The sequence below is a fragment of the Lepidochelys olivacea genome (genome assembly GCF_965140295.1).
Source record: "Lepidochelys olivacea isolate rLepOli2 genome assembly, chromosome: 19".
Taxonomy (NCBI): domain Eukaryota; kingdom Metazoa; phylum Chordata; order Testudines; family Cheloniidae; genus Lepidochelys; species Lepidochelys olivacea.
Genome location: NC_140429.1, coordinates 19,588,567 through 19,601,112, shown reverse-complemented (window position 1 = coordinate 19,601,112; position 12,546 = coordinate 19,588,567). Strand labels below are relative to the sequence as shown.

The window sequence follows — 12,546 nt, the reverse complement described above, 5'->3', positions numbered from 1 at the left end:
TACCTGGAGCGTACGAAGCGTTTCTGTAAACCGACCCAGCTCTTCATCGTTATGGCGGATAGGATGAAGGGCCTTTCAGTTTCTTCACAGAGGATTTCCAATTGGATCACCTCTTGCATAAAGACCAGTTACAAGCTAACAAAGGTCCCACCACTGCCGATTGTCAGGGCCCATTCAACTAGAGCACAGGCATCTTCAGCGGTCTTCCTGGCGCACATCCCGATCCAGGACATCTGTAGAGCCATGACGTGGTCCTTGGTCCACATGTTCATGTCTAATTATGCCATCACTCAGCAGAGTTGTATTACAATTTGCGCAGCCGTGAACTCCTACCCACCTCCACGGGAACTGCTGGGAGTCACCTACAATGGAATGGACGTGAGCAAGCACTCAAAGAAGAAAAGACCGTTTCCTTTTCTGTATCTGGTGTCCTTCAAGATACGTTGCTCATGTCCATTCCACAACCCGCCCTCCTTCCCCACTGTCGGAGTTTCCAGCAAGAAGGAACTGAGGGGGGGGGGCGCCGCTCCCCTACATATACTTCCGGCACCGGTGCACGTGGCGAGCACACACACCTAATGTGGAACGGACACATGAGCAACACATGTTGAAGAACACCAGTTACGGAAAAGGTAACTCTTTTCTGTAATGTCCCTCTAATTTAAATATGGGCCAGGGTCATAATGTGGCATCCCAGATCTAGAACTGGCAAAAGCAGTTTGGTCAGGCAAGATATTCCCTAAGATGCTTCATGAGTCTCAGAAGTGCTCTTGCTTTCATTCACAATTGTAGGAAGTGCTACCATTTTGCACATTTTTAAGTGCATAAATTCTGTTCCCATGCGCAGACAGCATGGTAATTGCAGTTCTCAACAGGTGCTAAGTCGCTGCTTTGTGATTGTTTAAAACATCTGATTCCAATCTTCTCTGTTCTGTGGAGATTCTGTACTGATGTCCTGTTACATGTGTCTGGTAGAATATCTGCAGAAGTGAGCTTCCTGATCCATGAAACCTATGGGGCAAATAGTTCTTGACATACAGGGAAACCAAATACAGGCAACACACCATGGGGTCACAGAATATCACAGAATCTCGGGGTCGGAAGGGGCCGCAGAAGGTCACCTAGCCCAACCCCCTGCTCAAATCCCCAATTTTTGCCCCAGATCCCTAAATGGCCCCCTCAAGGATTGAACTCACAACCCTGGGTTTAGCAGGCCAGTGCTCAAACCACTGAGCTATCCCTGATTAGGGGGTGTCATGCTTATTTTACTTGCTGTGACTTACTTGTGTAAAACTAGTGACACATACAACACAACATTCTTCTTTTCTTGTCTTAGCCCAAGGAGACAGTGGTATCTCGTTGGCGTGCTGACCCTTGGGCCCGGGGGTCCTATTCTTATGTAGCGGCTGGATCTTCTGGAAATGATTATGACTTGATGGCTCAGCCAATTACTCCAGGACCAGCCATTCCAGGTGCTCCCCAGGTGAGAGAATCTACAAATGCAATTAGAAATGACTGGCGTGAGAACATAGGGATTTCAAAAGCCATTTGGGAAACAGGAGCATTCGCTAATTAATCCATTCTCCAGATACTCTTTAACGATTAGAGCTGGTCAGAAAACAGAATTTCCTATGGGAAATTCCAACATTTCGAAATTTGTTTTTGTTCTAAATTGGAAAAAGTCAAAATTTTGAAACTTCTTCTGAACAGACATTCTAAAAAATGTCTATTTGGAAACATGGAGATATTTCATTTTGGTAATGTCAAGGCATTATAATAAAATATATAATAATAAACATTTTCTAATATACAATATTAAATATAAAGGTTGAAAGAATTTTTTTTACCTTATTGAAACAAGAAAGATTAAATGATTTGTTTTCATACTTTTCCATTGAAACTTTCATCAAAATAGAAAAGTTTTGACTTTGAAACTATTTTCTCCACCTGAAAACTCTTCCATCAAAAATTTTTTGACCAGCTCTACTAATGAACCTTCGGATTCCTCTCGAGAACTCTACCAGGTAACTGTAACTGAATTTCATTAGAAAATAAGCTTCAGAGGGATAGCCGTGTTAGTCTGGATCTGTAAAAGCAACAGAGTCCTGTGGCATCGTATAGATTAACAGACGTACTGGAGCATGAGCTTTCGTGGGTAAATACCCACTTCGTTGGATGCATCTGACAAAGTGGGTATTTACCCATGAAAGCTCATGCTCCGATACGTCTGTTAGTCTATAAGGTGCCACAGGACTCTTTGCCGCTTTTATTAGAAAATAAAGCGTTCATGTTTCTGAACATACCATTTAAACAAGTTTTTGACTGGATCCTGTAGAGGAAAGTCTGTTTTGAAAAGGGCTCCATCAGAGCAATCAGTAATCACTTCCTCTTGTGCTGTTACTTCTCATGGTAAAATGTTTCAGATGCCTGATGGCAGTGAATGTGCTTGGCTCTTAGTCCAGTCCTCCTGTTCAAGAAGTAAAAGTAAGAACTTGGCTCATCTTAGTCCATGAAAAAAGCTGAGAGGTAGATAATGTTATAACAGAGTTGTGTGTGGAAATGAGCATAAATCGCTCTAGTACATCATCTGCCTGTCAGGAAGCGTGTACAGAAATAAGTGTCATTCACAAAGTGTCTTTCCAGCCCCCAAGTTGCTTGAGGTACATTACAAAGATTTGCAACAAAAATACCAACTCAGCTCAACCTTCGCCATGATGTAGCAAGGGGCCACCCTGTAACATGTAACCACATCAGTGGGGGAAGGAACGAGTTGTAATAAGTTAAAAGAAATGCCTCTGAAGAATCATTTAAAAATGTTTTCACGGTGAGGAGTGATGGGATAAAGCTGAAGGGATTAGGGAAGTGTCCATATTTTAGGAGCCACAGTGAAAGTCCTGTTTTCTGCTAACCTATTGAGCAAATGGTGGAATCCCTAAAAGCAGGGGGCTTCTGAACATCACACGGTGAGGCTCCAGGACCAGGGTCTCATTTAGTCTCTCTAAATACTGTTATGGTTGGTTAAATCGCTTAGTTTAGCCCCTGCTATGTTGCTGGATAGTCTGCACCACAGACTGCAATGCACAAACGGTTAATTGTCTCAGGTTTTTCCCCTCTGCCTTTATTCAAACCACAGTATGTCAGTGTGCACTAGTGAACTTTTAGTGCGCAGCAGCAGCATCAGTGGGGATGCTTAGTGTGTTTGGTATGCTGAAACGCAGTAGATTTATACTCCAGCTCAATATGCAGTAAGTGTTAATATAGATTTCAGAGTAACAGCCGTGTTAGTCTGTATTCGCAAAAAGAAAAGGAGTACTTGTGGCACCTTAGAGACTAACCAATTTATTAGAGCATAAGCTTTCGTGAGCTACAGCTCACTTCCTCAGATGCATTTCCACGATATGCATCTGAGGAAGTGAGCTGTAGCTCACGAAAGCTTATGCTCTAATAAATTGGTTAGTTTCTAAGGTGCCACAAGTACTCCTTTTCTTTTTGTTAATATAGACAGGCCTTTAATCAGATGTGGTGGTGTGGAAATGATCAAACACACAATGTTGAATACACAACATTCTGTGCTCTCTCCAGCCCAATTTGTGGCTTCAAAACCGAACTCTATGGCAGTCTTTCTTTTTGCTCCGATGCCCAACACCCTCAGCAGCCAGCAGTAAAGTGTTCCCGTGCAACACAATAGATGTCTTTTTAAAGCTGAAAATTTGTGATAGTTGGGAGGCACATGAGGATTCTCCTTTGGGCAAGTGGCATTTGTTGAAGGAAAGATTATACCATCCCTGAGGTTACCTAGTTCATACCTAAACCAGCTTTGTGCAGCAGAAGTAACTCTGTGAATAGGAGAAATGTTTATTTTTAAGTAGTTCTGCTGAGAAATCTAGCATTTATATGAGAGAGCCTGAGCTAAGTCAGCTGCATGGCACCCTTAACAATGTGCTGTCTGTTCTTCTTCCCAGCCAATTCCTCGCCTCTTCTTCGCAGGAGAACATACAATTCGTAATTACCCAGCAACTGTCCATGGTGCTCTGCTGAGTGGGCTGAGAGAAGCAGGACGTATTGCAGACCAGTTTCTTGGGGCCATGTATACGCTGCCACGCCAAGCTACACCGGGCGTGCCCACACCACAGGCCCCTAGCATGTAAGGGAGATACAAGCTGCCAGACAGAGGAGTGATGGATTCATAATGCATTTGCTGTGGACTTGTTTTTGGGAGCAAGATATCTTCATAGTCTGTAGCAGTAGCCACTGAAAGCACTGTGCCAGAAGTCACTAAATAGCATCACCCCATTGGAATGGCCTTATGAAATATGATCTGACTATTGCCCATGCACCTGGTATACAGATCCCTGCCTGTCTGTTTGCCCGAGTGTCTATATATACAGTCTCTTACTGCCAAACTGGTCAGGAATTCCTGTGGTAGTGCAAATACATTGGGAATCTAAGCTCCTAATGTTTAGCTGGATTTCTTTTGGCACATAAAGAACCTACTAGTGTGTTCCCAGTTCAGTAATTGCACAAAAGGTTTCAGACTCTCGTAGCTGGTGGTTGTTGGTAACAGTGTAGAATTTGTCTCTTATGTGGACTTCTTTGTTTGTTTTGAAAAAAATAAAGTTTTCACCAAGTTCCTTTCTTCCTCTTTCATTTGAGAATTAAATTGGTGCAGTTGTCTCCTCCGTAGTAAAAGCAGAGCTACGAGTAATGCTCATCGCAGAACCACTCCAAAATAGCCCTTCAGCCACTGCAAAGTCATCTCTCACTTGGGATAAATAGCCCTTGAATCAGGGAACTGGAAGCCAAGTGGATGCCCTAACCACCAGGCTACAGCATTATTCATTCTCTCCCTCTTCACCCCCCACTCCACCCGTAACTGTTTGTTTATACAAAATGGAACAGCTTCAACAGAAGAAACTGAGGGAGCCCCACAATAGAATATCCCATAGCTCAATGGTTAGAGTGCTCTCCTGAGGGTATGTGGGGAGAAATTGAATTCTGGTCTCCCACATCCCAGATATATTCTCTAACCACTGGGCTAAAAGTTGTAAGAGAGAATGCTCCGCCTCCTCCTGCATTTCTTGCAAGAATGGCAGACTTCAGGAGAGGGGTTCCCAGCTGTGAGTTGCTAGCCTCCTCCCAAACCGGACCAAACCCCCTGAGAGGTGGAGATTAGGACACATTCCTCTCCTCAGCATCTCCTTTGACTAGCTTTGGTAGCTCCCCATCTAGCACACTGTCTTTTGTGGATCTCATTCCTAGACCCCTATCTCACCTGCAAGCTCAGGTGAGTCAGGCTGATTAATGTGAAGACCTGGACACAGGAAACGAGAGAGAAATTTTTAAGTAATAAAACCTGAGGCAAGAAATCTCTGTTATACAGTCTTCTGCCTGGTGGCCTTGGTCTCCTGGGTATCAGTCACATGCAAACCTAAGTTTGGGTTTTTGGTAACTTTTAAGCACACTTTCAGATGCTGAGTTTCTTGAATTCTACAATTACAAGCGAAATGAGAAGGTACACTCTTCAGAGCAGGGCCATTATATTTTTGGCTAGCATGCTCCCAGGGCAGTGATAATGAGTTTTAGAAGCCAGGAAGGTGTTGGCTGTTGCTCTCTCTACTTCTCTACCTGCATTTCTGGATTGTGTTTTTTGCAGTAGGGTAACTTTAACAAAAATTAAATTGCTAAATAAATGCGACCGTTTTGTAAAAGTTACTGTTTCTCTGCAGAGCTGTTTGATAGTAATCTCACTTCTGCGTAATGTGCAAAGCCTGCCAGATGTCTTTCTCTGAGCCATATGACATGCTGCTGCCAGGTGTTTTCATGCTAGTGTAGAGAAGTGCTGCAGCAATCAGTGCACTCTGCAGAAAAGAACATTAGGTTCCTGTTTAAATGCCCTCAGCTGATGTATTCTATAACCATCAGGAATGAAGGAATCCTTTCAGAATTGCAGACATGACGAACACAGATACTGAACTACTGCATTTGTCTTCACCTAGACATTGTCCTACTTAGTCGTCAGATGTAAGCATTCCTAACATGAGCTGCGCCAGCTGGCTGTGCCCCTAGAGATCCATATGGCAGCTGGAGAACATTGCACTCTCGCTACTCCACCAGCCACCCTATCCTGCTTGCATCTGCACTGGGAGCTCCATGAAGGAAAGGTAGCAGTTGCCTGCTGCAGACTTCTCCACAGTGAGGAGTGGAGGGATCTGTGCACTCCCTGAGTGGAGCAAGAATCAGATTCATTTTTTCTTCTCTTGTGTTAATCCCATCAAATAGGGTCTGCTCTACAAGTCCTCTCCCTCCAAAGTGCTCTGTTCAATGTTATATTATCGATCACACCACATACTAACATGTCCTCCTTTGTGACATCTCACCACTACTTCTTAGGTTGGCCTCTGTCATGTTTCTTAAATTTTGATCTGTTGGAGTCTTACCTACATAGTTGTCAGGATCTTGCATTACACCACCAGACCATCTGAGCCTGTAATCATTTTTTCATTTATGGGTGTTACTTGAGAACCCCTCCCACTGGTGTAGTTAGTGTCTACGCTGAAGCTGTGCTGCAGTAGCATTTCAAGTGTAGACAAGTTCTGTGTGTCTCTTGAAAATGGGACTTAGGCTCCAAACCTTGAAAATTTAACCCACACAGAGGGCTAAGATGGGAAGTGAAGGGAGTGTACCAGACCTAGCAAACTGGTTCATATTGGAGGGACGGGGCCACAGGACTAGCCCAGTGCTACAGAGACAGCAGAGGAGCCAACCAGTTACTCTGGGGCCCCAAAGAATTCCTGTTCACTGCCAAGCAGAGTATGAGGCAGTTTCTCTAGATTAAGGAATGTGGATTCATCTGACTCTCCACAGGTCCATGGGCTATCCCAGAGGTAATTGCCCTGTTCTGTTCCTTCCCTCTGAAGCAGCAGCATTGGCCACTGTCAGAAAATGGGATACGAGGCTAGTTGGACCATTGGTCTGACCTAAGTATGGCCATACTTATGTCCTGATACAAAGAAGGATGGCTGAATGAGGGCATGTGAGGGCTCTCAGTGACTGGAGGATGCATATGCCCTCGCAAAGACTGATAACACACTTGGCCTGCTGTCCTAAGTTTGTGGGGTTTGTATCACTGATCTGGTCAGCAGATACTAGCAACTGGAAATTCATCCAGATGATTGGACAAAACCTGTATTTTCCACCAACCACAGTCCCTTGCATTCCAGGTCCTGTCCCCAACCAGTTCCAGAGGTTGGTGCATGCTGTCCTGGCTGATCTCTAAAGAATTCCCTGCCTGGTGTACTGGAGTGATAGGATTGTAACTGGCAGGTTTGAGGAATCTGAAAGAACTGGAGTTGTCCTGGAGAAGTTGTGGATTGCCATTCTCAAAGTGAAGCCCACCCAGGGCTAGATTCACATTAGGCACTTAAGTCCAAGATTTAAGCGCTGCTGCCATTCACAAAACTGCTACTCCGTTTCTGACTAACTCTGCGGGTGCCTGAGCTTCCACTGGTAAAGTCCATAGTCACCTACGTTTGTGCAGCTGGGCATGAGCAAACCTACCTAAGTCTTGATACCACTGAGCGTCTTGGCACTTAACTGATGCCTAAGCCTGGGATTCACAATGTAGGTATTTCCCTATGGAGCGCAAATTGGTAAATGTGTTCAGAGGCTCCCTAAGAGCATGCCTATCAGATTGTGCCCCCAACCCTCCATTTATAGCCAACAGTGCAGTGGTTGGAGCTCTCTCAGGTAGGTCGTGGGAACTCTGGGTTCATATCTCTGCTCTGCCTGATTTGGATCAGGAATATAAATCTGGATCTCCCACCTCCCTAACTGCTGGGCTATAGGGTATTTTGGGTGGGTGTTTTTCAATCTCTCCTGTTGAAATTGTTCTTCTTTGTATAAAATAATATTCATTGGCACAGTGACTGGACCCTGGGTGAGGGTGGTGAGTGTGCTAGCCTCTAGAGTTATCCTTACTTTCTCTCTACTCCTGGGGAAAAAATTGGGACATTCACCAGATGTTTGACACTTCTTAATGGAAAAGCAGTTTGGGCTGAAAAGTGATCACAGTTCACTCCATTGGCCACACCATTTCCCTTAGCTAGCAGGACAGCAAGATGGCTGGAACAGTTCCAGCACCAAATTGAGCATTGGCTGGACAAGCAGCATGTCGATGCTGATGCCATGTCAAGAAGGCCTGGCTTTTCTGAAGAGCTCCACAAAGCACAAGTGTGTGATCAGGCCACAGCTACAGATTTATCACTGGGATGTGCAGGTCCTGAATGAGGAGGGTGGTGAAAGTGCAAGACTGCTAAACTTCCAGGATTTGCAGAACTCACCCTAAGATTTCCCATTGGAGGAGCTGGAAGAAGGATATTCTACAGCTTTCCTTACAGACTCTCAAACAGACTCAGAACTAGGAAGTACAAGGAGGTCTGCTCCAAACTGAATCTACGAAGAAGCTGCTTAGTTCATAAGATATATGTGAAGGCAGGTGCATCCTTACTCAGTAGGCCTCCAAGGAACTGCCCCTAGAGTCTTAAAGTTCTTCTGTAACAGAAAGACCAGAGTCAAAGAAGTTGCATGGAGAGTTCAGAACCACACTTTCTGGCCAGGTTGGAATCAGTGATGTGCAAGTCTTTCATTACCTGTAGTTCTAGAAAATGGCAAATGCTACACCTAAACAATCTAGAGTTTTGTCACAGACTGGAAGGCCCTCAGATTAGGAAGTGCTGGGTATTCTGGGTCCATTGCCAAACACAGAAAGAGGTAACTGTTATGTACTTGAGGTAGCAGAGTACTTTTCAAATGCTCGTAGACATGTTATTTCCTGCCTGTGGAGCTCAAACTGCTGCTAGAATTTTGTAGAGCAACTTGTTTACAGGTTTGAGGCCCAATGTTCCTTAAACATTGACCAAGGCCAAAATTGAGAATTAAGATTATTTTATAAGGTGTTTAGTGTCATAGAAATACACAAGACCTGCAGTCCAGTGGGTTAGCAGAGCACCTGAATCAGACTCCTATCTATGCAGCAACTTCTGTAAAGGCAAATCAGGTAAATTGAGATTGCTTTTTTTCTTATTGTATGAAGTGGTTGTTAGCTAGTCATCTACTGGCTGCACACTTTATGTAGTGATGTTTGAGTATGAAGTTACTTTGCTAGTAACTGTTGAGTGGGGCATATATTCAGAAGAAATATCACAATCCAATAGATAATGTAATCACTGGCAGGCTACCTTTGTTAACTTGTGGAAGCCATTAAAGCGAATCAATAAAAAGCCTCTCAAAATCATAAGGAGTGCTGTGATGCTGCACCCCATATTCTTCAAAACATAGTTATGATGTAAATATGGCATAGCTAAGATATGTTTTATGAAAGATGGGTCATGTATCATTTCTGTATCTGAAGTTAGGAATATTGACTATGTAACAATTACAACTGTGTGTGTACTTTGCCTACTGTCTGGTGGACGTTCCCCCATCAGCCTGAATGAGCCATTTAAGGAGGACAATAGAACTCTGAAGATAGTAATCTCCCACCCTCCTGAGGAGCTTCCTGGGATGTTGCTTTGACGTTGCATGGTCATCTGATGATATCACCTGGTATGGAGCATCACCTTGGACACTGCTAGTATTTTTCCACTGGAAACAAAGGGTTCCCACCTTATGTAAATTCTGTTTAAGGCTTTGTAGTAAATCATTCAGCACTCTCCTCCATTGCCTGCCCAAGAGGGAAAACTTCTAAAAACACCTGAAGGGAAAGGCATGGGTGAGTCCAGGAGTCTAGCCTGTAAAGAGTCATAACTGGAACTCTTGAACTACAGACATGCTACAACCTGCCTAAACAACATTTAGGGTGAGAAATTACTATGTGTAACCTGTTTCTTTAGTGTATTAAGCTTTGTTTGCGTGTTTTGTTTTATTTGCTCAGTAAACTGCTTTGTTCTGTTTGCTATCCCTTATAATCACGTAAGTTTATTAACTACAAAAGGTAAATTTTATTTCTTGTTCATTTCAAAACCCAGTTTGTGCAATTCAAAGGCGGGGGGAGCTGTGCATATCTCTCTCCACATGGTAGGAGAGGGTGATATTTATGAGCTTGTGCTGTGCAGATTTTTCTATATAGTGCAAAACAATATTGGGTTTACTCCCCAAAGGGGGTGTGCACATGAGTGCTGAGTAAATCCCCAAGCTTATTCTTCCGACACAGTGCTGATTTCAGTCTGTCTGCAGCTGGGTGTGGCCTTACCTGTGTGTGTGTGCTAGAGAAGGCTTGAGGGCCTGACATAGTTAGGACAGGGTGAGGAAACCCAGGTTGGTGGAATGGCCAGAACCAGTGGGACCCCACACATCAGGTGGCATCCCAGATGGGGGGGATCCAATCCTTCACAAGTGCTATGACCCAAGGGCTACAGGTCAGGTATGTGAGGAGAGCAAATTAGTCTGAGTCAGAAAGCAGAGAGAGATTTTGACGAAAACTACTAAAGTGTTTTGAGGCTCCATTTACAATTAAGACATTATCGGCTGTGCTGTATCAATTGGGGTACACAGATGATGTAGAGCGATTTATTAACAAAATAAAACTGTACTGGGGCCCTGAGCTTACTGGCGCTGAGACTGGAAATAGAGATCTGCTAGCTCAGGGCTTTAGGCTGCAAGAGTAGCAGTTCCAGATACAGATCTGAGTAGAGATGACCCAGAAATAAAAGTAACTTAAGCCAGTTCTGGTGGGTCTCTAACCACGGACAGTAAGCTCAGGGTTTGGAAGACTGGCTCAGTCAGATGGAGGGGGAGCAACTGAGGCTGGTAAGATACCAGGACAGAACCAAGCAATCAGACGATACAGAGTGTGTGAAGGGTGCCAAGGTGGAACCCAGATTACCAGTTGTTAAACATGGGTGCTCCTAGAGGTGGGGAAGATCTAAATTTTCTTCCATTAATAAATTGTTTGGGGTGCAGAGAGGTTTGGCATAGCTGGACCTACTCCCCCATGGGAGCCCAGAGCTTGGGAGGTCCCCCATAGTAGAAAGAGAGAGCCTGAAACATGAGGCCTGGTACGAAGCCTGAGGCCTGAACTAAAGTAATAGTCAGTCCCTAATAATATAAAGCAAAATTAATAAAAGCCAGGCTGTGAGCAGAGTCAGGCTCTGCCTGCATGCAGGCTCAGAGAATCTGGCAAGAACAGGGCTGGTATTGCAAAAACGCACACGTTCCTGAGAAATGCTGGGCACAGGACACTCACGCAGACACACGCCAGAAGGGTGGTGCCAGAACACCCCAATACCAGGTATGGTACAAACACATGCCCCAAATATAACAGGAACACTTTGACCTCTCGCTTAAAGATAAGATCAGGATGACAGCATGAAGGATAGAGCTGTTTTGATCGAACCAACACGTACAAGGTAAAGGGTGGTAATTAACTAAGTCAGAGGGGCAATATGTAACTTGTGTGTGTCGCGGTACCAAAAGGAGCCTCGGAAGGAGTGTCTTTGGCCATCCAAGGCGGGAATGGAACGTCCCGTCATTCACTGAGCTGAGTCCCTTGTCACAGGCATACATGTCTTAGTATCCTCATAAAGTCTGCTATGATCGGCCTTCGTCAACAATAAACCTGACCAGGTGCCTTCGCTGCGAAACCAAGTCTTGTGGTCTCACTGGGCAGTTCAATCACTGCCTCCTCTAGCAGGAGCCCCACCCAGAGTGATAATCCAAGCTGTGAGCTGGGCTTTCTTGTCAATTTCATGGCTCTAGCAGAGAGCTGTGAAATTTGACAAGAATGCCAACCAACAGCCAATATAAGTAACCTTCAGGGTCTACACAGACATCATCATCCTAATTACACTGACATAAGCCCTATGCCTCTCATGGTAGTGGAGTTGTTATGTCGGTGTAGCAGGGCACTTACATCGGCGGGAGCAAGGCTGTGGTGTGGACACTGATATAATTAGGCTGATGTAAACTGCCTTATGTTGACCAGTGTAGACCAGGCCTTAGGCTCCTAAGTCACCAAGAAAATTTTACCCTGGCCATCCCTTTCTAACAGATCTGTTCTCGCTCATTCAGGAGCGATAGGCTGGATGCAGGAATTGCTTGCTGTGTTCTCTGGCCTGTGCTATATAGGAGGTCAGACTAGATGATCTCAATGGTTCCTTCTAGCCTTGGAATCTGTCGGTCGATGACTAACCAGAAGCCCAATGGCCTAAGCCCTCCCAGGCCTTTCTCAGTGCCTTCACATTCCCAGGCTCACTCTGGGAAAAGCCTAATAGCGCTGGGCCTTGCTGCATGATCTGTGCGCAGCAAGTTTGGACATTGACAAGCTAATGCAGGGATCCCATTCACCTCAGTGAGAGTGTCCTGGCTTGAGCTCTGTCCCAGGTACGCCAAGTCAAGAGCATCTGGTGAGCAAAACAGACTGGCAGTGTTCAGGGAGAGTTAGCGCATGAGGTGTGTCCCCCAAAAACTGGAAACACACAAGGAATCAGTATGCACCAGAAAGCTGTCTGGCTTTCACCCTTAAATGACTGGCTGAGGCATAGGAGTGTT

General features: G+C 44.8%; 1 protein-coding gene across 2 annotated transcripts in view; it reads left to right on the top strand.

Annotated features, from left to right (window-relative positions):
• Window positions 1-4,631, top strand: part of KDM1A (lysine demethylase 1A) — a 183,317-nt gene extending 178,686 nt beyond the window's left edge. For both annotated transcript variants that reach the window (XM_084652354.1, XM_084652353.1), the window contains 2 exons: window positions 1,337-1,483; window positions 3,963-4,631. In XM_084652354.1, coding sequence (XP_084508480.1) covers window positions 1,337-1,483; window positions 3,963-4,148 — 333 coding nt within the window. In that variant the 3' untranslated portion in view covers window positions 4,149-4,631. The remainder of the gene's footprint in view (window positions 1-1,336; window positions 1,484-3,962) is intronic.
• Window positions 4,632-12,546: the final 7,915 nt, after the last annotated feature.